The sequence below is a fragment of the Gymnoscopelus braueri genome, assembly GCF_963280865.1.
Source record: "Gymnoscopelus braueri genome assembly, chromosome: 5".
Classification (NCBI taxonomy): Eukaryota; Metazoa; Chordata; class Actinopteri; order Myctophiformes; family Myctophidae; genus Gymnoscopelus; species Gymnoscopelus braueri.
In genome coordinates this window covers 816,662-844,585 of record NC_137606.1, presented here as the reverse complement: position 1 = coordinate 844,585, position 27,924 = coordinate 816,662, and the positions used below count along the sequence as shown (strand labels likewise).

General features: G+C 42.9%; 2 protein-coding genes across 3 annotated transcripts in view; both read left to right on the top strand.

Moving 5' to 3' along the window:
- actn4 (actinin, alpha 4) overlaps nt 1-18,159 on the top strand; it is a 67,532-nt gene extending 49,373 nt beyond the window's left edge. The window contains exons 9-22 of the mRNA XM_080427839.1: nt 3,000-3,092; nt 5,087-5,212; nt 5,558-5,662; nt 6,281-6,428; nt 6,799-6,949; nt 7,070-7,178; nt 7,612-7,752; nt 8,248-8,430; nt 8,838-8,972; nt 10,041-10,220; nt 10,823-10,969; nt 13,219-13,299; nt 15,308-15,466; nt 15,849-18,159. Coding sequence (XP_080283965.1) covers nt 3,000-3,092; nt 5,087-5,212; nt 5,558-5,662; nt 6,281-6,428; nt 6,799-6,949; nt 7,070-7,178; nt 7,612-7,752; nt 8,248-8,430; nt 8,838-8,972; nt 10,041-10,220; nt 10,823-10,969; nt 13,219-13,299; nt 15,308-15,466; nt 15,849-16,007 — 1,917 coding nt within the window. The 3' untranslated portion in view covers nt 16,008-18,159. The remainder of the gene's footprint in view (nt 1-2,999; nt 3,093-5,086; nt 5,213-5,557; nt 5,663-6,280; nt 6,429-6,798; nt 6,950-7,069; nt 7,179-7,611; nt 7,753-8,247; nt 8,431-8,837; nt 8,973-10,040; nt 10,221-10,822; nt 10,970-13,218; nt 13,300-15,307; nt 15,467-15,848) is intronic.
- Nucleotides 18,160-19,430: 1,271 nt separating this feature from the next.
- The window catches only part of LOC308086155 (SPARC-related modular calcium-binding protein 1-like), a 28,499-nt gene continuing 20,005 nt past the window's right edge, over nt 19,431-27,924 (top strand). For both annotated transcript variants that reach the window (XM_080429577.1, XM_080429576.1), the window contains exons 1-2: nt 19,431-19,925; nt 26,827-27,001. In XM_080429577.1, the coding sequence (XP_080285703.1) occupies nt 19,845-19,925; nt 26,827-27,001 (256 nt within the window). In that variant the 5' untranslated portion in view covers nt 19,431-19,844. The remainder of the gene's footprint in view (nt 19,926-26,826; nt 27,002-27,924) is intronic.

Sequence of the window (27,924 nt, the reverse complement as noted above, 5' to 3'; positions counted from 1 at the left end):
TAGTGACTCTCCACCAAACAGACTACTTCAGACTACAACAGACTGGCAGTCTGTTGTAGTATTCTGAAGTAAAAACAATTCTGCGCAAACTATTGCAAACTCTCGGCCGACGGCACATAGTTGTGTGCATGCGTCAGAGGAATTTAGATGACATAACTCTCCACACCAGGAGGTGGCAGTAGTCTGAAGCACTGGTCTGCAGTAGCCTGCCGGTGTTGCCACTTGCCAGGTCTGCTTATTATAAGCGACTTTGGGCTTGTTTTCCTGTAAAGTCGCTTGTAAATATTCATAGTAGGGTTGCTTTTGTTTGGGCTTGTTTCTGAAGTGTAGTTGCTTATTTGGCTTGCTTTCAAGATACTTTTTGAAAATAGCTGATGTAATAGGGCTCAAGTGTTCCCTCAGTTTGGACGAAAACAAAAAAAACCTCTCTGCCCCCTCTTCACCACCCTGTGGCTATCGACGGGCTCTAGCCTGTCGGGACCCGACCGAGCAAGTTCGGTCGGCAATCGACGTTCGACTAGAAGTCCTGACCCAACAACACGGCACTATCTACAACAGGTTGTCGGCAGGTTGTCGGCAAAAGACAATTTCCAACGCCTTCCGCCCCCGACGTCAGTGTGGTGGAGAGCTAGCTTTATACATACTCGGGCACAAGAGGATTATTTTAAATTCCTAGCCAACCTTGGACAAAATGTTAGATTCTGAGTTTTACTGCTTCTATCAGCTTTGCACTCTATCACCACCATAACACATGTTTAAACCCCAACCACAGTCAATAACATAGACTGTCAGTGGTCTATGAAAGCTTGTTTAGCACTTGTGTGTATGTGGAGTATTAGTAGTGTGTCCCAAACCCTGCGCTTGTGACTCCAACATCCGCTCGCTCTTAGAGTGGAGTGGACCCTTAATCTCCTCCTTTCTCCCTCCCCAAGTCCTCTGCTCCTCATTCCCTCACATCCCAGCCCCTCTAAACTGCTGTTGAAGGGGTGGCTGGTGGTGGCGTTAAGGGACCCCGCAGCTAAGGAACCAAGGAGCATCTCCTGAAAACAAACTGAAAAACCTCTCACACGCCCCCCCCTAGCTTTGGGTAGCTTTGGCTTCACTCTGTCTCACTCTCTCTCTCTCTCTCTCTCCCCCCTCTGTCTACTGCCACCCTCTCTGAACCTCCTGCTGGTTGCTGGGTTGTGTGTAGACATCGTTGGCACGCTGAGGCCAGATGAGAAGGCCATTATGACCTATGTGTCCTGCTTCTATCATGCCTTCTCTGGCGCGCAGAAGGTGAGCTCTGCCATGCTCCGGCCCACGCTTCAGGCTCACACACACACACCTGCCTTTACACTTTCACTTCCCATTTCAACGCTTTACAACCTACAGACTTCCTAATATTAACCATGCTTCCCACATGTGGTTTTACAATATGACCCGGGCTGGATTTCCTTCAAGCATTTTAGGATTATATTCAGCTATGAACCTGTCATCTTGTGATGTCAGTGATATCAGGGTTTCTGTGCGTAGCTGACATTATCCATATGGAATGAGTGTATGCTATTCCCAAGCCAATCGTCCTTAAAATATACCTGTCCCCAATCTCTGTGATTGGCTGAATGCAGGGCGGGAAGGCTCGTTTCGGTTTGCCTCACGAGCCTCAAGGCCTCGCTGTCGGTGCACCTTGGTTTTGAATCTCAAGTGATTTAAAAAGTCATGCCTTTTTTTGTAAAAACTTGCACAGATGTTGAGTGAACCAAAACGATCGCTTCCCCGCACATTTTTGCTTGGGAATGGCATACACTTACAGTATGTTTTACATCTGATAACTGACACTATAGCATTTCCAACATAATGGTTACATCCATTGCACCAAACTTGCCAAATGGTAATTGTGCCTAAACACCATGTAAAAACATATTGGCACTATGAGACCAGTGTAGTACGATTGTTTAGTGGAAAAACAGAGGAAGGAAAAAACTAATCATGGTGAAGGTGATTTTGGAGAAATTATGCCCTGTTTTTCGTTTTTACGATTGTGGGAAACAATGGTTAATACAACATGTCTCTTCAGCTATTAACACCAAACTGTCATTTTGATGTAAATATTAAGATGTATTATTGCTATAGTCTGTTATCTACATTATCTATATACAGTACTGTCTGTATTAACATGGATGGGGATTATTACATATTTTACAGTGAGATAGATGTTGTTGTGTGGTTACTGCTTATAGTTTATATTTATTATGAGAATACTTTACATTGTCTTGAATATATGAACCAAAATAAGCTATGGAAGCTTTTTAAACACCAAGTACTTAACTGAGTCAATATAAAGTCTGTGTGTGTGCTGTTTCTTTGTTCCAGTGGTACAGTAGTGTAATATCCTAGGCAGACCTACTGCTGGTGACCACAGCGCTACACGTCCTGTAACTAGACGTATGGACCGACCGCTCCTGGGTTCACACAGGAGGCGCATGTCGTTTTTTGAAAAACACAGAGTGATAACTGGCACATTTAACTAACCATTGTCAGCCAGAAGCATGTTCCATTAGCTCGTATTCAGGGCTAATGCATTGGATTAATAGATTTCCTATTTCAAACCTACGCATATATTTTGCATGTTTTCGTTTATTTAGAAAAACAACTTGTGCCTGGCCATGTGTTTAAATACATTATGAGTCACTGCTTGTGTGTGGAGTGTGTGTTCACTCAAACACTAGAGTTGAGAGCAGTCATTGATCTAACAATGTTTAGGAAACCCCTGATGGAGGCACTAATGATGAGCAAACAGAACTAGATATTAGACAGTTTGAGGTCGTGTTTGTGACAAAGGTACAGTGTTTCAGCTGTACTGAGAAAACCCCCCAACAGCTTTGTTTGGGTGGCAATTAATGCACTTAGATTCTTACCGCACTCACTGAAAGATTTGTGTGCACATTGAATGGTGTTGACTCTGTCTTTTAGCCAATCAGTGTGAGCATTATTGACCTGCTCTCCTTCTGTGATAGGCCGAGACAGCGGCCAATCGCATCTGCAAAGTGCTTGCTGTCAACCAGGAGAATGAGCATCTGATGGAGGACTATGAGAAACTGGCCAGTGATGTGAGTACCCCCCCCCCCCCCCCCCCACACACACACACACACACACACACACACACACACACACACACACACACACACACACACACACACACACACACACACACACACACACACACACACACACACACACACACACACACACACACACACACACACACACACACACACACACACACACACACACAAATGGGGCTAATTCATAAAGCGCTTCTTAAATTTCTACCATTTCAGTATACCGGTAGTTCTGCTCCTAAGTAAAGATATCTGCTACATTAAGGCAATGTTAACACATTGGGTGCCAGAGGTTTATTAAAATATAATATGTTGAGTGCCAGGATTTTTAACCATTTTTGAACCTTTTTCAAGTAGTCACAAAATATTTTCAGTGATCACCGTCCTCACGGTGATCCCCTCATTACACATACAGGTCTCGTACAATCGGGGGAAAAACATTCGGTAATCCGTTCCATAGTTGCAGCCAGTTGAAAATAGTTAAATTAACATTGTAAAAAAAAAAAGTACACAGGAGCCGAGATACAGGTTTTGAAGTCCTAAGTTAACCAGGAAGTGGATTGGAGTCTAAATCTTCGAACAATGAGATCTCCTGGTGCTGAAATTATTATTTTTTTTTTCAAAAACCGTATATATACGGTTTTGGCACCCGACGTCAGTTTTTGAAAAACCGTATATATATACGGTTTTGGCACCCAATGTGTTAATCAATTCGCCAAAACGGCAAACACGCTGATTGACAATGTTCAGCTCTAAATGCGTCACCTGAAAAATAAATAGGTTTGAATTTGCCTCATGTCTATCAGGCAATAGATTGTTTAACAGACATATTTTTTTCTGTTCTTTTACATGATTTGACAAATGTTGGGCACATATGCTGTACTATCAATGAGCGTACGCAAGTTTTGTGAATGGAGCCTATAATGACCGTTAATGCTCTACTTGATTCATTTACCTCTGTTAATTGCACCATTCCATTGTACATCCTCAAGTGCAGAATCCATTGTATGTCCTCAAGTGCAGAATCAATTCCTCAATCATATTTATTAGTTTTTTTAAACTCGTACAGGAATTTGTCTTGCTGCCATTGGTGCAAAGATAATGACAACTTAATTAAATGGCACACACACTGGCACAAAAACAATACCTCATACACATGCAAAGGAATCGTACAATACATGCTATTACATTATGCATATCATTCTGCAGGTATATTCAATAACTCTGTACATTCATAGCATAATAGCAGAAGGCCACGTTGCATAGTTACAGAGGAACATTTAACAGTACTATGTTGAATAGAAAGAATAGCATGCCATGCCGTTAGTGCACAGGCCTTTCTCATTCATCACTTCTGTGTGTCATTTTAAGATTTCTTTGGGCTAATCAAAAATAGCAGATCTACAAGCTCATAGCGCGGTACCGAGTGCCGTGCTATGAGCTTGTAGATCTGCTATTTTTGAAAATTTGTGCAAATCTTTGAAGATATATATTTTTAAAGCGAACATTTATAACTCAAATCTTTGCTTCTGGGGATTCTACAAATGTCTTCTAAATCCTAACAGTTTTATGTTGCTGTCAATTAAGGACCCCCAAAACTATATGTATTTGGCCGCAGACCCCCATCTCAAAATATGATGTTCCAGGGACCCCCCTAGAAGCAAAGATTTGAGTTAAAAAATGTTCCCTTTAAAACAATGTATATAAGATTCGCACAAAGTTTTCGCGATTTTTCAAAAATGGCAGATCTACAAGCTCATAGCGCGGCACCGTGCCGCGCTATGAGCTTGTAGATCTGCTATTTTTGAATAGCCAAAGAAATCTTAAAATGACTCGGATGCATTCCCGGTCCAGTTTGCAGGTTCCAGACAGTGTGCGGGAACCTCTTTCTTTGATTTGATATCGAAGATCCCTTTCTGAACATTTTCTCTGCATATCATCAAAGTATTTGATCTCCATCCATGTGTACCTCTCCTCCACAGCTGTTGGAGTGGATCCGTAGAACCATTCCCTGGCTGGAGAACCGGGCCCCAGAGAAGACCATGGCCGAGATGCAGCAGAAACTGGAGGACTTCAGAGATTACCGCCGTGTCCATAAGCCTCCCAAGGTTAATAATCCCTTTACAATGGATTCTGTTTATAAAGTGCACTGGAGTTTTATATTGTGAGGAATGTTTGTTTTGTTTTGTTTTTGTAACCAGCATTTAGAAGCAGTGGTCAGAGCACAGATTGTTTTGTGTGTGTGTGTGTGTTGTGCATGTACGTACATGAGAGACAAGAAACATGCATGAGTTAGAAAATGATGCACTCAATAGTGGATGTGGCGTTATATGGTGTGTATGTATATCTGAGTCCATGTGAAGTGGGTTAGAATAGATGACAACATGGTGTGTGGATGTGCTTTTACATGCTGTACCAATACCATGAACCAACGACTCTGTCTCTGTGTTTAGGTCCAGGAGAAATGCCAGCTTGAGATCAACTTCAATACCCTGCAGACAAAACTTAGGCTCAGCAACAGGCCCGCTTTCATGCCTTCGGAAGGACGCATGGTGTCTGTGAGTATAGGTGGATTTTAATCCTTGAAAGGTTAAACAGGCGAAGAACTGTTCATGAATGTTGAGATCATTACATAAGAGTTTCAAGATCATTACATGCATTAAAAAATTCATGAAATGATCATTGTAATTTCCTTTAAAACCCAAGCATTGGGCCCAATTCACTAAGCTGTTTACACCCATATTATATTTTGAGTGTAAACAGCTTTTTGGTCTTAAATGGGGGCGTGGAGCAATGCAAAGAATCTTCCATATGAACACGCCTCTGACCTTTTAGGCAAAAATTAGGAACAACTGTGATCTGCACATATCAGGGATTTACACACCCCTTTGTGAATTGCACGTCGGATTTTGCATAGTGAAAATACACCCTCCTTTAGACATTTTATTTACACCTATATTTACACTGATATTTACGACCAGTTTAGTGAATCGGGCCCATTGTCCCTGCAGTGTTTCTATCATGCTTTACTCTGATAGTAAACCATTTCGGATCAAGTTTAACCTTAAATGATCACCATAAAACAATGCACAAAGAAACAGAAAAAATGCACTGAAGAAATACGTGGAAGTGGAGGTGACTGTTGAAATTACTGATTGATGCCTCCTCATCCCCAGGACATCAACGGTGCATGGCACACCCTGGAGGGAGCAGAGAAGGGCTACGAGGAGTGGCTCCTGAACGAGATCCGACGCCTGGAGAGACTCGACCACCTGGCAGAGAAGTTCCGCCAGAAGGCGACCATCCACGAGTCATGGACCGACGGTACAGAGTCACAGTTTTTACAGTTACTCACATGGACACAAATTGAAAAAAAAGCTATGATGACTAAAACTAATGACTAAATATATTGACAATTTCGTCAACAAATAAAAACTAGACTAAAATGTTAGTGAGGGACTAGTGGAGAAGAGATCCAGTAGAACTAAAAGTAGAGTCATTTTATGTTTGGTTGCGCTCGGGTGTTGCGCTCTGAAAATAGCAGATCTACAAGCGCACAACGCGTCGCGTTGTGAGCTTGTAGATGGCTTATTTTTAGCATGCTAAAACTAAATGGAATTTTATTCAAAAGACTGATTAAAACTAAATGTTTCCATATAACTCATATTTTGATTGCCTGCATGTCTGTGTGCAGGTAAGGAGGCCATGCTCACCCAGAAGGACTACGAGACGGCGTCCTTGTCAGAGGTTAAGGCGTTGCTACGGAAACACGAGGCCTTTGAGAGTGACCTGGCCGCTCATCAGGACAGAGTGGAGCAGATTGCTGCCATCGCACAGGAACTGAAGTAAGGAGGGGTGGGAGAAAGAGAGATTGAGGGAAGGAGGAAGAGATGGAAATGGTTGAAGTAGTTAATTACAACTGTTTGTTATTAAATGACTTCTCTCTCTTTTGTGTGCGTTTCCAGTGAGTTGGACTACTATGACTCTCCCAGTGTGAACGCTCGCTGTCAGAAGATCTGTGAACAGTGGGACGCGCTGGGGTCTCTCACCCAGAGCCGCAGGGAGTCACTGGAGGTACACAACAACAATCTCCCCTTCCTACCACTCCCTCTAACATAATATATGGTGTTTGGTGCAAACATTTGGCCAAAATTCTTCCAAGTGCCCTGATGGCACCCCCACTGGGTGCCCAGCCCTTGGCTCTGAATAAATATCCACTGGATAACCTCTTCAGAATGTTTAAGATCACAAGCTGCTAAAGTACAAACAAACAAATGCTTTGGCTTTCTTTATTTTTTTACTAAATATTAGAAAATAATTGTAAGCCAATGTATTGTCCATTGTTTAAAAAAAACACACATGACTGTATTCTTTCACAAGCAAGGCTCTTGGAATCCTTCACCCCAAAATGCATTTTTTCCCTCAATAAATGTTTCACCCCATGAGTAATCCAATAGCCATGCATTCACACCACCACCACCTCTTCCACCTTTTCTCTGACTAACAGAGGACAGAGAAGCAGCTGGAGTCGATAGATGAGCTGTACCTGGAGTACGCCAAGAGGGCAGCACCCTTCAACAACTGGATGGAAGGTGCCATGGAGGACCTGCAGGACATGTTCATCGTCCACAACATTGAGGAGATCCAGGTAAGCACTGAACCCAGGAACAAAAAACTAAAGGTACACATGTAACTGTGTATATGAATTCTGGATCACTGCCAGAGATGATGAGAAAGAATGAAATGGAACCTCTTGTGAAGACTTTATCAAACAAGGTACATAGAGGCTATTTAAAAAGATCAAAGAGTAACAACACATAGATCTGAGTTAAATGCCAGTTAAACTTTCTGCGTATGTGCTAGAACAAAACAAAAAAAGAGCTTTTAAAGACAGCCCATTGTGCTAAAGTTCTTGAAAAGATGTTGCCCTGAAGAGATGAAAGTGTATCCAGGATGATGTCGAGGTATCTGCGAGAGACAGATTGTGAGAGCGTATTGTACATGTGTGGAACAGTCTGTTGACACCAAATTGTAGTATAATCAGAACAATGTTCTGCTGTCCGGACCCTCACGGCTACACGGACGTGGCAAGAATAACATGGCCTTAATGCTGACCCATTTTTCTTTCTCCTCTGGTCCTCAGGGTCTGATCACTGCTCATGAGCAGTTCAAATCCACCCTGCCTGATGCCAACAAGGAGCGGGAAGCCATCCAGGCCATCCAGGCTGAAGTACTGAAGATTGCCCAGTACAACGGCATCAAGCTCTCGGGGACCAACCCCTACACCACCATCACACCTGAGAGCATCGACAACAAATGGGAGAAGGTGGGTTAGAGTACTCTGACTGGAATGATGTAGATATTATTTGTAACATTTATTATTATTATTATTATTATTATTATGTTCATTTGTTTGTTTATTTTTTTAGTACTTTTTGGGTGCATCGCACCAGGAGATGATTATGTTTTCTTTGTTGTCTTTTGACCTCTTATTGTGTGGTTGAGGAGTAGTGACGTGATTCTGTTTAACTTTAAAGTCCTCTATTGATTTCATGATAATCATTTTGGTTTCATTCACAATAGTTTTTTGAATCAGTTAGCAGGTCAAGCCCTGTGTAAGATAGGTTTACACGGTCTCCATCTGGTGGCTGGTGTGTGTAGGTGCAACAGAATTAGGTTATTTTAAATAATATATTGGTGTGTGTGTGTGTGTGTGTGTGTGTGTGTGTATAGGTGCAGCAGTTGGTGCCGCAGCGTGACCAGGCCCTAGAGGAGGAGCTGTCCAAGCAGCAGTCCAACGACCATCTAAGACGCAAGTTTGCTACTCAAGCCAACATTGTCGGGCCCTGGATACAAACCAAGATGGAGGTAAGGAATGAACTCCCCAGAGACCTCCTTGTAGATGATGGATGGCAGCAGTAGATCTAGCAGGAATACATTGAAGCCACGGGAGTCATTTCAGAAAGAAATAGGGATGGGAAAAATAAGTTACTACTTAAGGTTGTGGGGCCGAATGTTTGAAAATGTTTCCTTTGCAGTTTGTACCGTACAATTTGGCATTGTATGTCAGCGGCAGCTTGCTGACCGGTGCAGTGGGAAAATGGAGCAACCATTAGTTCAGCTGTGTTTAGTTGGCATTAGTTCTCAGGACAATGTTGTCTGTCACTACTAGACACAGAAGAGGGTGCCTCAACTCTGATTCTAACTAATGTGTTGTAACTCTAGTGACGCACATCTCAGCTGTGTGTAGTTGCTACACTTATCAGGCCATACCTTGTGGGACATTGTGGAGTCAGTGTGAGGTAGAGAAATGTGATTTGGACCACAGCACTGTTACTGTGACCCACTATAACGTCACTCCCAATTGGGATGCACTCTTGCAAAGTGGTAGTAAATGGACAGCACATCGCCTCTATCAAAGGCACCTCAAATTGCTGTTATTCTATTATATATTAATGATTTTGCTTTATTGCTGCAATGTCAAGGAGCCGAAACCAAAGGATTTTGCTCTTAAATACCTGTATATGTGATGTAACACAGTGGTTCTCAAACTGGGGTCTGGGACCCCCAGGGGTCCATGGGGGGGATTCCAGGGGGTCCCCAGAAAAATGTGATACCGTGGCTACTTAAAAATAGCAGATATACAAGCTCACAGCACGTCACTTCGTGCCGCACTACAAGCTTGTACAGGCACAAAAAGGTTTGAGAACCACTGATGTAACAATACGTATCTTGAAGAACTAAATCAATTTTCATTGCATAATTAAATGAAGGTACGTATTCGATGAAGTAGGTGTTTCCAGTGAACTGCGAGATGTCCCTTGAGGTTGAGATGATGAAATGTGTGTGGGGTATATGTTAATGAAACACTGAAATAAATGTGTACAGGTGACACGCGTCTATTAACAAGACATTGAATTGAATGTGTGTTTGCAGGAGATTGGCAGGATATCCATTGAGATGAATGGGACTCTGGAGGACCAGCTGACCAACCTGAGGGAGTACGAGCAGAGCATCATCGACTACAAGCCCAACATCGACCAGCTGGAAGGAGACCACCAGCTGATACAGGAAGCTCTCATCTTCGACAACAAGTACACCGCCTACACCATGGAGGTAACGCATGCGCACACACACACACACACACACACACACACACACACACACACACACACACACACACACACACACACACACACACACACACACACACACACACACACACACACACACACAAAATATGCTTCTGGACTGTCTGATCCCTTTTGGTTTTGTGCCGATTTGTTTTTAATCCTCAATCCTGTTGACTTTCTTATGTTCTTTCTTTGAGTTCATCATTGTTTGTTAAGTTTATTAATCAATGCATCTGTTTGTACAGTAAAGCATGTCGTTTTCATCAGACCCATAGAGAGACAGAGTTATGCCACGCTTTGATCTCGCTACAAAGCGGGCCTCTGTACGTTATAGTTCCAAACATCGCAACTATCTCGTTGAGATGGAACGAGCATTTCCGCATTCCATTCTTACAATGGAAGTCCACGCTAGTGTCGTCACTCTCATATTAGATCACGCTGGTTTTCATGTACAACAGACCCTGTCCCATTTTGCTGTTTGCAGTGCTTGTTCTCAACACCTCGATGATGATTCAAGTCACTGTTTAACGTTTCTGTCTTTCACCCGCGCTTCCTCCTTTTCTCTTCATCTCTCCTGTCCTGCAGCACCTGCGTGTGGGCTGGGAGCAGCTGCTCACCACCATCGCCAGAACCATCAACGAGATCGAGAACCAGATCCTAACCCGCGACGCCAAGGGCATCAGCCAAGAGCAGCTGCACGAATACCGCGCCTCCTTCAACCACTTTGACAAGGTCAGGGGGCGGAGCTCTCATGATACTCTTATGTTAGATGCATTTTATAGTATGTGTAGTATTGTGGACGTTGAGGTGTTTAAAGACCATAATCAAAAGCACATTCTTTCAAATCTGCATCTTAGAGGTACTGAAAGTTGTCACGGCCGAATCACCCACTATAGATTATTGATCATCATAAAAAAACGAGCAAAGTGCTTGTGTCTAGACATTTAGAATGTACATTCGGCATTGAGGATAGTTCAAGCTCAACTTTAGCACCATGAGAATACAGGCATAAGTGTAGTGTGAAGGTTACCTGCCTGATTATCTTTAGCATTGCAGATCCGGTCCTCTGCAGCAGTATTCTCGCCCAACTGAACTTTGTTGGTTCCTCCCAAATAACAATCCTTGCTTCTTGCAAGATGTTCATCATAGATCTGTTTGGCAACTATACTGTAAACAACTGTGACTGTCACAGTAATTTTCCAAACAGTCTTATGGTCATGTTGTCCCACCAAGCCCTGGACCAGCTTCCAGTCCCCTTTATTAGACTCTTGTCAGTCAGTCAGTCTTGTAATCCTGGTCTATTCAACCAACTTCTGCCAAAAAGGGAATTTCTAATTCTGACCGTGACATTTTGTGGCATATTTAACAAATTGAGACGCATTGGAACGTATAATTCTAAACATCCTTACGTGCTTTCTTAAAAGAAAAAAGTAATGAGATTTTCTTTAGTCAAGGTTAATGTGATGCTGATGTTCCCCGAACACAAATGTACCATAGTACTTCTGCCGAAGTGTACAACCAAATTTATAGTCCATGGGACAATAGTGTCGCGTGCCGACAAGAACTGATTTTCAAACTAAACACGAGAAATCGCAACAAGTTGTTCGCTTGAGAAGCAGTTTTGTCAGCAAGTAACACTGCTGTACGATGGAGCATAAATTAAACCTACCCTTGCTTTTAATGGAGTTTTGCAGCTCATACTTTTAACCAATAATTGATGTGTAATACGAATGTATACATGTTCAGACGGAGGTGTTGAGAGCGGAGCCTTGTGTTTGAGTATCGTACCCCGTTAGAGCACACAGTGGAAAAGAACACATACCGAGTTATCTTATGGTAATGGTAGAAACGCATGCCTATGTAGGCGTGTTGTAGCCTGGCATTGGCCAGACTGATAACGTAGATTCACTCTCACGTTCCTCCCCGGTAACAGTCTGGACTTCGGCCCATAGGGAGAGAGTATGAGAAATCAGAAAATGATTTTGATGCTTTTCACTGTTGTACGGACAGTTGAAACGCAGTCACTGATTGGCGCGATCATTTTCTGATTTCTCATACTCTCTCCCTATGGACCGAAGTCCAGACTGATACCGGGTAGGAACGTGAGAGTGAATCCACGTCATCAGTCTGGCCAATGCCAGGCTAGGCGTGTTGAAGATGTGGGAGAGGATTATGTTTAGGTGAGCACTGGGTTTCTGTAGGAAAGGGAAAGGAGCACTACAAGGATGGAATGTATTCAGTGTTACACCAGGAAGAGGAAGTCGCCCCCAATCATTCACATTCCACTCCATAATGTGCATTGTCATGTTTCTGTTCTCTTATAATGCATGCTGCTGTTGTTGTAGTCTGTTTGGCCATTGTGTGCGTATGTGTATGTGTGTTTTTGTGTATACAGAGTATATATACATACACATATTTATGTACATATATTTGTGTGTGTGTGTGTGTGTGAGAATATATACGTACGTATGTATGCATGTAAATATACATGTGTGTATGTATGTACGTACAGTATAATATATGTATGCATACATACAGTATGTATACACAAAGATGTCATTTTATATGCATCAATGTGTAGTGAAAGATGAGACAGTTCGTGTTTTTTTACAATAATGCAAATATTAAGCTCGAGTACTGAAAAGTAATATACAATGCATCGTGTTGACACATGGATATATATAGAATTACACATCTTTGTTAAAACAGGATCTTCATGGGATCGTGTGTGTGTGTGTGTGTGTTGCTTGTTGCTTTTGTGTTGCGCTGGCTGCTTTTGTGTTGCACTGGCATTGTCTAAACATCCCTGTCTGTGTGTATCTGTCGATCATGTTCAATCCTGCATGCCGTGGCTCGCATTGGTCCCCATCCACCACCATGCCGTGTTGTGATTGATACCTCCTCATGACGCCGCGCTCTTCAATGATATCCCCCCCCCCCACCCCCACCCGACCGTGCGGCCTGTGATTGGCTTATCGCAGGACCACAGCGGGGCCCTGATGGCTGAGGAGTTCAAGGCCTGCCTGATCAGTCTGGGCTACGATGTAGAGAACGACAAACAGGTAGGACGCTAAACCGCCGCGGGACAAAGAGGAGGAGAATAGATCCGTTTTGCTGTCAACCCTGTCAGAGTAGGAGAGCTGATAGCAGGATCCCGGACCAGCCCCTGTCCAAAGAGAACACACTTTTTCTAACCCCGCTCTCTTATGTAAGGCAGGTAGATGCTATATCTCTGCATATCCACTAGGTGGCCCTGTCGCCCCACAGCGCTGTAGTTTGAACAGGCTCCCTCTTAGTACCTTTAACACTAGGCCCTCTGTCTTGTTGGGGTTTCTAGCTCCAAGACCCTCACTGTTTCATTTTTTTTTCCTCCTTTCACATCACCCTGTTCTTGTCCTGTTCTCAACCCCTCCAAACATACAACTTTTCTCTGTTGCTCTCTTCTCTTTTGACCATTCCTGTCATTCTATGCCTTTTCCTTCTTCCCTTCTACCTCTTCCTCCTCCCTCTTCATTTCACTCTCTGACCATTCACCCCATCCTCTTCCCTCCTTTGTATAAAATGACCATTCCTCCATTTTACCCCCTCTCTTCTCTCGTTCACCCCTTACTGCCTCTTTTCAACATTCTGTGTACCTCCCTCCCTTCACTACCTTCTCCTCCACCCCTGTGCTGTGCCGTGGCCGGCTACAGAAGCGCTCGGGACAGATGGCCTCAGAGGATTTCCGGGCTCTGCTCATTGCTACAGGAACCAGCCTGGTATTGCTGCCCTGACTGACTTGACGGACTCACAGACATATTGCTCTGCTCTCTTGAAAGGGTGTCTGCATGCTCTCAATAACATTACACAACCACACAACTGGACTTAGTAAGCTGGACCGCTTTATTTCTGTCGACACCAAATCTCTTAGCCAGAAAAGGCCGATCTACAAGCTAACAACTCGTCACAAGGCATTGTGAGCTTGTAGATCTGCTATTTTGGGCTAATGTTCCCCCTATAATATGGATGCTGGGGTTGAAGTGGTTAAGTTGGGTTAATTCAATTTGACATCCTTTTACAGGTCTTGAATACAGTTGAAATCACTCTTTTAGCTTGAACCTGAATTGTGATGGTCACTGTTTTTGTGTAATGTCATATTGATATGGTCTCGAATTTGCCTTGCAGACACCCTGGTCTTTTAATATCTTCTCCTACTCCTCCCTTTGTCCGTCTACATTTCATCTTTTTAAAAATAATAACTGAAACTTTGTCTTTGTGTAAAACGTTGTCTACCACTGACCCCCATAGCTGTTTTAACAAAAGAAAAGTCATTAGTCAGACATAATGTTTTGCTTGTCTCCATTGTTTGTTTGTTGTCTCCATGTGATCGTCGTTTTGTTATTCCCATAGTTAACTTGTTATCATTTTACATCTTCATATATACATATGCATCAAATCCTTTGTCCTTGTGTGTGTGTCTGTATAGGGCATGGCAGTGGTGGCCATTTTGTTGTTCCACCGCTCTGGATTTAATTATTTCCATGTTTCCAAAAACATGTACCGGTGTATATACATTATTTTAAGCCTAGAATGAAGCCATCCAGGTTCCTGGTGAATCATGACCATGAAACATTTGATTATGTGGAAAAATATTTTTGATTATTTAATTATATGATATACTATATTTACAAAAATACCCTTTTGTTTTGCAGTTATCAAAAATAAATTTCATGGAATCAAATGTTTTATGGTCATGATTCACCAGGAGCCTGAATGGCTTGATTTTAGGCTTAAAATAATTGATATAAATATTTTTGGTAATCTGTATGGGAAAAATGAATGCGCTCTGGATCAGTGGAACCACAAAACACACAAGACACTGCTATGTCCTATATAGGGAGTTTCATTTCAAAGCTATATCCACTTTGAAAGAGATTACAGATTATATACGTTATGTAAATGGCACAAAATTATTAACTACCTAGTTAACAATTTGGAATTATCATTTTGCAATGAAACTCTTTCTCTGCTGCTGCCTGCCCCATGTGTGTGTTCTGGGTTAACCTGTACTTTTCGTCCCATGTCTGCCAGGGCGACCAGGAGTTTGCTCGCATCATGGGCATTGTGGACCCAAACAACAGCGGGGCAGTGACCTTTCAGGCATTCATCGACTTCATGTCCAGAGAGACCACGGACACGGACACTGCTGACCAGGTCATCGCATCGTTCAAGATCCTGGCTGGAGATAAGGTGAGCTGAGCGATCTGATCCTGTTGATTCCCACCAAACCCAAGTGTTTTCTCTTTTCTTTGTACTTTGAAGAAAGTGTTGCAGAAAATGCACCGTGATGATGAACGCACATTTCCTGTAGTTCTTTTTTGTATGTTTTGTTTTGGCAACATTTGCTTTTATACTCCTGTCCACAGTGTTTTATCATTCCTAAGAGCAACTTTATGAACTCGTATTTCTTCTTCATTAGAGCTTTTTCAAAGCTGAGAAGACCTTAAAATATACATAATATACAATAATTGTCAAGAAATTTAAAGAAAACAAATTTAAACATGATCTCATTATCTCTCCGTCTCCCTCTCCCTTGCTCTCCCACCCTCCTCTGATCTGCTCTCCCTGTTAGAACTTCATCTTGCCGGAGGAATTGAGGAGGGAACTGCCTCCAGACCAGGCCGAGTACTGCATTGCCCGCATGGCCCCATACACGGGACCAGACAACATCGCCGGGGCCCTCGACTACATGTCTTTCTCCACCGCCCTCTACGGAGAGAGTGACCTGTAGGGCAGAAGAGAGGAGGGCTGGAAGGATGGACAGATAGATAGATAGGTGGATGGAGGAGAGGAGAGGGAGGGAGGTAGAGAGGTCTGCTATGCTTAAATGGGGGGCCTCCGTGTGAGAAGGTTTTGGAGGAACAAGGAGAAGAGTGGCATTTGGAGGTGGAAAAAATAAAGACGACTGGCTCTGTGATTGGCTTGTGTGTTTGATGCAGGAGGGCAGGGCTTCCCTCTAAACTTTTTTTGGTTCTGTGTTTGCCCCTGCTTGTGCCGGTTTAGAAATCAGCTGAAAACGTTTTGCCCATTTATTGAACTTTTAGGTAGGGTTGGCAACTGCCACATTGTTCAACAATAACCAGCCTTAATCTGTTGTTTAAGATTATATGCAGGCATATCCAGGGACAGATATGGGATACTGGAGGGAAGGTTGCTCTGTAGTGTGGGTCCTTAGCTTCACCCTCTCTGCCTTTTTTTGGGGGGTGGGGGTGTCTGGGGGGGGGGGGGGGCATAAGCTAATCTGATACTTATGCTATTTTTTTTGTTTTGTTTATTTTATTTTATAATGTTTTTCTCTTGCCAGTGGGTTGAGGTGTTTAAATGAGATTTAGGGATGCAAATAGTGGGGTGGGTTGGGAGGGACTGTTAGATTTGATGTCTGCTGGCGAGTTTTGTGTATTAGAACCCAGAGAGTTATATGATATGGGGGGGTGGGGTGGGGCCAGCTGAGCAGACCAGAGATAAATAAATACAAAATAAATATCACATCTACACATAAGTTTCATGTTGCTGGATAAGGTGAACTCTGACCTATCTAACCTAGGCTCTTTTCCTGTTATTGTTTAAAATTTTTGTTTTAATATTTTGTTCATTTTTCTCCAGCAGGCAGGCTGTAGGCTTAGGGCAGGGGTTTGGGGGGTGGGGGAACGGTCCGGGAGGTGTTGTAGGGGTCTCGGCGCTGTACATACTTATTTTTCCAGTACAACGAATGACACAGGCAGAGTCCCAGTTTATTCAAACTCATCAATCACAGGCTTTCCAGTAGTAGGACAAATAGGCATTTATTAAAAAATAAGAAATTCAGAAGCCAACGATGGTAAAAGCAGAGAGTGCAGTTTCATCAGTTGATAGGTTTGAGTGTTGGGTTTTTCTGAGTGTTTAAAGCAGCCATGGAAATGTTTTTGTCATATGGAGTCAAGTGGTAACCATTTAGCTGAGGAGAGTGTACCCAAATGCCTTCGTCTGTGTAAATCACAACAGTTCACATTATAACTTTGACATCCATCAATATCTGCCTCTTGTCATATATATTATACCCGGGTGGTCATAAGGTGCTTATTTAAATGGACAAACTATACATTTATATCGTAGTGAAGACAGTAGAGACAAAGTTAGTCAATTTATTATATATCTGAAAGCACACGTCAAGGTTGGATTGGTTGAATGAAGGTTCTTGCGCTTCCTGTACTGAGAGGTTACCATAGTAATAATTGATGATTGGCAAATTGTAAAAGAATAAAAAATGTCTGAAGGCTACAGCCCTGTCCCTCTCCATCTGTCTCTCCTTACCTCTCCCTCTTTCTTGCTCTCCCCTCTCTCCATCACTCAACATTTTAGAGTCTAAAACCCTCATTCTCTGCCTCATGCAGAATTTACGAGGACATCTGAGGAGGAGACGGGGAGAGTCTTCATGAACATTCCTTTAGGCTATTCAGGGCCTGTTAAATTAATTGATTAAAACAAGCAAATTGTCGTTTACAAATCTATGCAATCATTTATCCAGTATCACAGAGTTGTGGGAATAGTGGTGGGAAATTATCACTTGAATTGACTTTTTTCTTATTTTTATGTTTTACCCCTGACAAAATTGTGTAAAATTAAATGAGATAAAACGATCAGATAAAAGTTTGAAAGTGGGGGCTGAGAGATTGAACGAGAGAACTGGGAGGGACGGGGATGAAACTAAAAAGAAAAGACTTGGACCAAAAGCTTGTAGTTTCTTTCTGCGAGTTGGGAGAGAAATGAACTCTGGAATTGTGATTTTCTTTCTTTTTTTTGTACTCTTTAATATCAAACCTTATCTGCTGTACTGGAAACTGCAACGCCTTCTGTCTAATGATACGTGAGTTTCACAAGCACACATAAAGTTTCCTTACAAAATACTAATTGCCTCGCTGTCTCTTCTTGTCTGTATATGTCTCAGACTGCTTGCCAGATGTTCTGTTTTTTTTGTGCTACAGAATAGGCCTAATCATGACCTCTTCACTTTTATTTAGCCATGGTTAACTCTTATTCAAGTTAGAGAATATAATGCCATTCATTTTATAGTTCAACTTAAAAACGACTCTCCAGCAAGAGTTCCACTTCAGTTTTGAGAAAGGGGGAAGAAAAACAAGAAATTAGTCGTATATCAGCTCACACTTAAAGGTAGGGTAAGTGATTTTCTTGGGTTAAAATAAGTGTTAAATAGCTCTATATTCTAATCTTACTCATTGCTATAGAGTGTTTGTTCAGTAACAGGAGTCTCCATGTCTCCAGCTCTTTATTAAACAGAGAATGCATTTTCATCTTGGGATGTCAATTTTATCCAATCGGGATACAGATTAAACAAGTGAAATTAGAAGTTATGACAAAGAAATGACCAGACAAAGACACTATAAAAATGAAGCTGATAAATGGGTACTCTCTCCTGGTTGGCTGGAATTTTGTCACCTACCTGAAAATGTATTTTCTGTTTATTAAAGAGCTGGAGAGACGGGGAGACCCCTGTGACTGAACAAACACTCTACACCAGGGGTCTTCAACAGGGGGTCCGTGATCCCTAGGGGGTCCTCAGAGTTACTACAGGGCGGCCACCAAATCTTTGTGTGATATGATTTTTATGTTTTACATTAACCACTTGAACCCTAGCATCCCTTTTCTGAGGAGAACTTCAGCCAAGAATAGCAGATCTACAAGCTCACAAGCATTGTGAGCTTGTAGATCTGCTGTTTTGGGCAAAGTGGCTTGGTGTAGAGGGAAAAAAGAGCAGACCAAGTTTTAAAAAATGTTAATCTGAAACACAATGTTATACAATATAGAGGGGGTCCCTGCTTCATCTCTCAGCTAGGGGGTCCTTAGCCTGAAAACGTTGAAGACCCCTGCTCTACACTACAGAGTGTTTGTTCATTGCTATAGAGTCAATAGCAATGATCACTATCAGAATATAGTGCTTTAACCTTTTAACAAAAACCTTTTTGTTTGAACCAAAATATATCACTTACTTACCCTACCTTTAAGCTAAACGTGACGAGAAAGTGACGACTAGTGCAGATCAGCCCTGGAAGCTGATGAAAAAAAAACTTAAGTGGAAGTAGCCTCAGACCCCCGTCACCCCCGCCATGTACCATTCTGGGAATTACGCATCTGTTGCATGCTGAAGGAGAAAGGGGTTGGCAGTTTGGAGAGAGGGGAGCAACGAACGAACCTCGCGAAAACGAACCAACATTGACGCGACAAAAATGGAGCAGTAAAAGGAGCTGATCATTGAACCGTGCGCTTTTTAAAAGGAGCTGCTTTCACTTCTCTAAACCGCGGAACGCGACAGTATCTTTTTACGCGCGCGGCTGCGCCATCTCGAAGCTATTCACACAAAGAAAAATAACATCGCCAAGAAGACCATGGCCGATTCCATAAATATGAGGAGCAGGACGTGAGCGAGTGAGTATAGGTCGATCGGTGCCGTTTTTCCAAAGACGGGAGACCGAGGCTGGCGCTCGCCGGTGGAGCGTACACACAGCCACCGGCCTCCTTTGGGACGACAAGCGACACCTCGCCGCGTCGCTCCGCCTGGCCCGCGGCGGCAGGGATGATGCTCGCGCTCGCCTTCACCTGCCGCGCGCTGCTCGTCTTCCTGCTGTCTGAGCCCGTTCACACCAACAGACGAGCGGTAGGCGATTCGTGGAGATCACTGATATGAGTGTGTGTGTGTGTGTGTGTGTGTGTGTGTGTGTGTGTGTGTGTGTGTGTGTGTGTGTGTGTGTGTGTGTGTGTGTGTGTGAATAACTTCTTGTAAATCAAGTGATGCAGATGTTTTAACAATAATGTAACTCTTGAGAGTGTAAAATGAAACCACATTTTGGTTTATAAGGGTTAATTTGGTTCCATTTTACCCTCAAGAGTTAAAGATCTATGACGGTCCATTTGGTTACCAACTCTCCATCATTTAGCTGGGGACCACCTCGAACCCCCTCAAGGACCACTGGTGGTCCCCGGACCGCTGGTTGAGAACCATGCACTGGTCTATAGGATCGGTAACCTATTGTCTGGCACAGTGGTGTAAAGTGACTAAGTACATGTACAAAGTACTGTACTTAAATAGGCTACAATTTTGAGGTATTTTCCTGGAGGCCTATTTCCAATTTTCAATACTTTTTACTTCTACTACTGACTACTACATCTCAGAGGCAAATGTTTAAAAAACTGTGAAAACTTGGGTACTTTTACTTTTGGTACAATACTTTTGTACTTTTATGCAAGTACACTTTGAATTCCTGTGTGTGTGTGTGTGTGTGTGTGTGTGTGTGTGTGTGTGTGTGTGTGTGTGTGTGTGTGTCACTGGACAGGCATGATGAGATAATTAAAGAATCGGTAGCAGATAGTCTGGCTAGTGGCTACTACCTACTAGTAGCTGCCTTGTGTGTCTGCCTTGACACAAGACTGTCAGACAGTCTTGGCTAAAGTTGATGGGACCTAAGATTCTGTTGATGTTTTGTCCAGGACGCCAGGAAACAACAGGGAATGAATGTATTATGTTGACTGTTTTGCTGGCGTGTTCCCTGAGGTAACAGGATAGGTGGGCACTATAGGGACATCTGGGCACCTCGATGTAAAATTGGCTATTTTGTAAAAAATGTTAAAAACATATATATATATATATATATATATATATATATATATATATATTTGGAAAATATATATATATATATATATTTGGAAAATGTTTTGAAGTAAAGTATACATGATTAGAACATGCTTAATCATTCGACAATTAAGGTCTAATATTTCTATAATTGTTACAAATTGCTACAAAACCTGTATATCCAGTCATTTTGGGGCAGAAACAAGAAGTTGAAGGATAAAATTAAGTCTGATAATGATGTACGGTGCATGTTCACATCATGTATACTAATGTATACTACTGTACGATTACTTAAGACCATTTTTCTAATATATATTTTTTAACATTTTGGACAAAATAGCCAATTTTACATCGAGGTGCCCAGATGTCCCTAGTGCCCACCTATCCTGTATCCTTCCCTGGCTGTATGTATAGCCATAGGCCTACGTATAAGTCAAAACAGTCGTGGTCCTGAGCTGGCCACAAGGCAAATAGTCCTATAAGTATCAATCGTAGTGTTTCTCATAAAAGTGATTACGAAAGTGTTGTTGTAGCCAACATCCCAACCAACAGTTATTCATGTTCGCGGCCTGCCGCCTGTGTTGTGTCTGTGGCTGGTGGTGAGAGTGTGGTTCGTGCGTGATTTGGTTTAAGACCGGCTCGAATGCGCACACCCGTGACTAATCACACACATGCTTACACATTCTGTAGCCTGCTGTAGCCTGTCTACGTACATACACACACACACACACACACACACACAGTGAGGGACTGTCCAGCTATTCAGCCACGCCATGGAGATTAATGTGGAACATTGGGGTTCACACAAGCTACCGATTATTCACTCGGCTCGGCCCGTTACGCGCCGAGTTGACAGGACAGGGAGGGAGTGTGTTGAACATTTAAAATCCTCCTTTCAGCGGCATCAGCCACCGCGTCCAGACCAAAACATCAAGGTTTCGTCAACCCATCAGCCAATGGTCTGCAGGGAGATGATGAGCGTTTGCTGAATGTTTTCAGATGGAGTTGAATATTCTATCTGGAAGGCGTTTGCGGTAATGGAGACAGTAGCGGCTTGTTCTCTTATTCGTGAAACACGCGCACGCACACACACACACACACACACACACACACACACACACACACACACACACACACACACACACACACACACACACACACACCTTGAATGGGTTTATAGGTCCAGAAACACTGGCACTAATTGTTCAAACACTGAGCACATTGTAGTTCTGCTGAGGTACCACCTGACACACAGGAAACTAGCCTGCCCAATAGTTTGCACCTGTCTCTCTCACTCCCCCTCCCCCCAATAGCACTCAACATTTATGGCCAAACCTAATGGGATCTGGTTTTTATTACCGTTATTTAACCTGGCGGGGGGCTTATGTGCACAATTCATATTTAGAAAGCCTGGCCAGAGGAAATCCAGCTCTTCAGGGACTTGTTGAGCTTGACTTGGGATGTATTTCCCCTTTAATTGCTTGGATGTGGGTCACCTAGGCTCACATAGGCCTATTTTATGTAACTGTAAACTAATCATATTGTGATTATACACTTATTAAATCATTACAGAATAATTGTGAACCAGACAATTCACGCTTGAGTTGGCTTTGGACTGAGAAGCTATTCCCCGGGCGAGAGGCTGTTGATATTTGTCAGGTTGGATTTTGCCCAATTGAAGTCGAGCCCAGTGGTTATAAAACATTTTCATGTCAAGGACCCCCAAATTGATATGTAATTATGTATTTGGCCACGGACCCCTATCTGAGAAGAGAAGATTTGTAATTTAAAAAATGTGCAAAATTATTCAAACCTTTTCAAATTTGCTTTGGAAATTTGTTTTTGATTTAGATTTTCAAATAGCCAAAGTATAAAATAGGGTCTTCTTACATATTTTGATGGGGACCCCCTGGAACCCCCCCAAAGACCCCTTGGGGTCCCCCGACCCCACTCTGAGAACCACAGTATGTAATGTATGTATCTCTTTTTTCTCCTTCGTCTCCCCCTTTACTCATCCCCTCGTTTCCCTTCTTCATCAATCCATCTCTAGGGTTCCACAAATGTATTTATCCACCCATCTTTTCTTGAGGGCCTACTTTAATGTTTGCATGGGCTTGGGTACGTTATTGTTGGCTTTAATGGCTAACCCTTACCCTACTGATAAGACAGTTCAGAGAATCAAGTTTCGAGTACAAAATGTCCAAAACAAACCTCTTCCACCACAAATATGACTAGTACCCGGTGAAGCAATCTGAAAACCAGCTCAAATGGAAAATGTCAAGGTGTTTTCCTCTTTCATCACGTACTCATGGTGCTGCCCCCCCCCTTCAGTCTTCATTTAGTTCTCTTCACATCTCCATATGCTGACAGCATCACAGTTGAAGTGGCTGACAATAATGCTGTAAACATTTTAAAGGAAGAAGAGGGCAGGAAGAGCATAGAATAAACAAAGTTTATTCTATAAAAACATTGCCTGTTCACTCTCTTGTTAAACTCCTCTCTTTAACCCATTAAGACCGGGATCTGTGTCATTTTAAGATTTCTTTGGCTATTCAAAAATAGCAGATCTACAAGCTCATAGCGTGGCACTCGGTGCTGCGCTATGAGCTTGTAGATCTGCAGTTCTTTGAAAAAACTTGGAAACTTTGTGCAAATCTTTGAATATATGTTTTAAAGCAAACATTTTTTAACTCCGATATGTGCTTCTGGGGGGTCCCTGGAACAACATATTTTGAGATGGGGGTCCGTGGCCAAATCCTACTATAATTCTACAAAGCTCTGTAGTGGTGTAGTGGTGGTGAGGCCAAAGTTTGTTCTGCCTGGTTCTCCTCAGTGGCTGGAGCAGTTGATCTGAATTTGCACACAGCCATTACCATGTGCACGGAACAGTGAAGCCCGTTTTTCGATTTCACCAAATCTCAGCTGTTTATCAGCGTTTTTGTGTAAAATAATGTCGCCATGGTTACGGCTGCCCAGCTGTGGGATGGCCCCGCGAGCTATGGGACGAACTGCCTCCCGGGTTGCCAGATCATGTGCGCATATCCCCCCACGGGTATGGACTAGTACATATCATTTTGGGATTATAGCAACATACGGTTTTCAGAAAACTGTTAGGATTTAGAAGACATTTGTAGAATTCCCAGAAGCAGAAGATTTGAGTTACAAATGTTTGCTTTAAAAATATATATATATTCAAAGATTTGCACACATTTTCACGATAAAAAAAATAGCAGATCTACAAGCTTGAGTGCCGCGCTACATGCTTGTAGATCTGCTATTATTGAATAGCCAAAGAAATCAAAAAAGACTCTTACCTGGACTAAATGGGTAAAAAGAAAAGGACAACAATCCAACCGTGCGGCCAATACATAAATTCATGCCTCCACATGCAGACACAGCAGCTCATTCACTGTTAAATTGTGTCAACATTGTCTAACACACCATGACAAATGTGTTCATGTGTGACACAGCTAGGTGTGTGTGTGTGTGTGTGTGTGTGTGTGTGTGTGTGTGTGTGTGGGGGGTGTGAGGGTGAGAGGGGAGAGAGGAGGGGATGACAGACAAAGAGGTATTGATGAAGGATGGAGTCGGGTGTAATGGCAGAGCAGTTGGCTGTCTGTGTGTGTGTGTGTGTGTGTGTGTGTGTGTGTGTGTGTGTGTGTGTGTGTGTGTGTGTGTGTGTGTGTGTGTGTGTGTGTGTGTGCGTGTGTGTGAACACATACTTTTGTATGTGTGTGGTGGTGTGACAAATTCAATATATATTTTGGAGAGATGTGTGTGAGACTGTGTGATCAGGAGGTGTAAGTGAGATGCGTAGCTGGTGAAACATGTGGAAGTAATTTGGTCCATGGCACCAGAAACACTCTTCATCTCACATCCTTGGGCTCTCCTCTCCTCGCTTCTATTTTCTTTTAATTATTGATGAGTGAGGACATGAACTTACCTCACATGATCAATATGTTTACTTTGTTGAAATTACCAAAAAGGCATAAAAAAAACCTTGTGGTGTTATTAACTTGTTCTATTAAGAAAGCCAGCACTCTGACTTTGTGTAAAACGTACAGTAACTCGAATCAGAATAAAACCTAATTTATACTCTGTACTCTGTAGTACAACAGTATCACATGCCGAAAATAACAGCTTATCAGCAAGCATATAAGAGTATAAATTAAGCTTAATTCAACATCAACACATGAAATATTTAATCAGTATTTCCACTTCTGGCACACTATCAGCCAGAGAGCAGTCTAACCAGAGAGGAAACCTTGCCAATATAAACTCTTCCCAAGGATAACTTTGGAACATAGGCAGAACCACAGTGATTTTGACCAAAGTGCTCAGACTCTGTCTGCAATCAAACATAAATAACCTTCATGTAGCTGCAATCTGTGTGAAATATTTCAGTGCTCGTCCGACCTCTTATGAGCAGACGACCAGTCAGCCAGAGCGAAGACCTTGTCTGTGTATTATTTGTCTGCCTCCAAATAATCTTTTTATCGTTTGACGACCCATCCAACAAATTTAAAGGATGACTTGGGACCGCGCGGAAAACCGTAAAATGTTTATGTTCAGTATAACAGGGCAGCCTACTTTTCCCAGACGAGCCCTCCAACTCTTGAGTGTTGAGTCAAACTGCACTGCAACAACCCTTATTGAGCGTAACATTTCAGTGCCTTTCCATATCCTCCAGACAGCCAGTCAGACAGACAGACAGACGGCGGGAGAACCGTGTCTGTATCACTGACGGCAAAGACACACACACTGTGTCCATGGGCTGAAGAGACTGGCATCTCGCCTCAATTAGTGGAGTTTATTTATACAGTGCTTTGCCGAATCATAGCTCTCACAGGTATATCCCGCCCGGCAGGTGAAGGTCATTACACACACACACACACACACACACACACACACACACACACACACACACACACACACACACACACACACACACACACACACACACACACACACACACACACACACACACACACACACACACACACACACACACAGTCCCCTTTCACACACTCATTTCCTCTGTTCCCTTATTTCTGAAATGTTTGCATATTTTGGCCATGTGCTGCCTCCTCCTGTGCCTCTCCCCTATAACACCCCGACCTCCTTCCCTCCCTCCCTCCCTCCCTCTGCTTTCTCTCCTGGCCTCTATCCATCTTTTGACCTTCAACGTTTTGCTCCCCTCTCTCTCTCTCTCTCTCTCTCTCGTACATGCTCTCTCTTTCTCTCTCTCATACTGCATGATTGTGTGCTTTCCCCTTTCCCCTCTTCTTCCCACCTTTCTTCATTCTCTCCCTCTCTCTCTCTTCCTTGTGGTCTAAAACAGTGGGTCTGGTCTTTTCTCCAACACTCTGTTTCTCTCTCCCGCTCCATTGCTTCCGTGCTCCTTCAGTCCAGATTTTTCCTACCATGGAACAGGACTGTTCTCATGCCAGACAGACGATAGCAACACATTGAGCTTTTCTAGTAGGCTACAGCCATGCCAAGGTTACAGTCACACATCTGTTCTGTGCCTATCTCCTTTTCCTAACGTTTCCCTGTTTCATCATCCCCCACCCCCCCTCCCCATGCCACTACTGTTGAATAATCAAAATCTACAAAGTAACAAGTAACTAAAGTTTTCAAATAATCGTAGTGGAGTAAAAGTACAATATTTGCCTCTGAAATGTAGTGGAGTAGAAGTAAAAGTATTGAAAATTGGAAATACTCAAGTAAAGTAAAAATATGTCAAAATTGTACTTAAGTACAGTACATGTACTTAGTTACTTTACACCACTGACGGTGTGTGTGTGTGTGTGTGTGTGTGTGTGTGTGTGTGTGTGTGTGTGTGTGTGTGTGTGTGTGTGTGTGTGTGTGTGTGTGTGTGCGCGTGCGTGCGTGCGTGCGTGTGTGTGCGTGTTTTTCGCCTATGTAGCCGTTCCTGATCACAGAGAACATGTGGCCTCGTGGTTGTGTCCTGGACTGCCAGAGGGGGCGCCACAGAGCCGTGTGTGCCAGCAACGGCAGGCTGTACAAGTCTCTGTGTTCCTTCCAGAGGGCTCAGTGCATCAACACACAGCTGAGGCCGGTCCCCAGGGCCCACTGCGCTGGTACAAACGCATGTCTTACTGCATTGATTCTCAAAGTGGGGTCCGGGGACCCCCAGGGGTCCTTGGGGGGGTTCCAGGGGGTTCCAGGGGTTCCCCAGCAAAAAGGTGTTAATATAGCGTCCCAATAATTTCAACCTTTTATACTTTGGCTATTCAAAAATAGCAGATCTACAAGCTCATAGCGCGGCACAGAGTGCCGCGCTATGAGCTTGTAGATCTGCTATTTTTTAAATATCTTGAACATTTGTGCAAACTTTTGAATATAATTATATATATTTTTAAGCGCATTTTTTTAACTCAAATATTTGCTTCTGGGGGTCCCTGGAACAAGATATGTGAGATGGGGGTCCGCGGCCAAATACTTAGTCTACTGCACTGTTTCCCACACAGTGGGTCGGGACCCATTTGTGGGTCACGGACACATTTTTATGGGTCACGAGTAAATGCAACTTTATTTTTTGTTTCCTACATTTTGTTTTAATTATTATTATGAAAGAATATATAGTCACAATGCGTCGCATCGCGTCGTGTTGTGAGATTGTAGATCTGCTATTTTCACTAGCTTGGGTCCTGGGCAGACATCAAATTTCTCTTTTGGGTCTCGAGCTACAAAGTTTGGGAAACAGTGGCTTACTGTGTAGTACCCATGCATCAGGGCTGAATTAAAGGGATAATTCACAGACTCATCGATTAGTCACCCCGTGGAGACTTGAATTCATGGATATTTTTTTGTTTTTGTCACATTCCTAAGCCAATAATTTGATGACCGGCGGACCGGTAGGCACTAGGCAGCGGTTCCGGTAGGAGACACAAAGAGTCTCCTTTGTGTCTCCTACCGGAACCGCTCCGGTCATCAAATTATTTGCTTAGGAATTCGACAAAAACAAAAAAATATCCATGAATTCAAGTCTCCATGGGGTGAC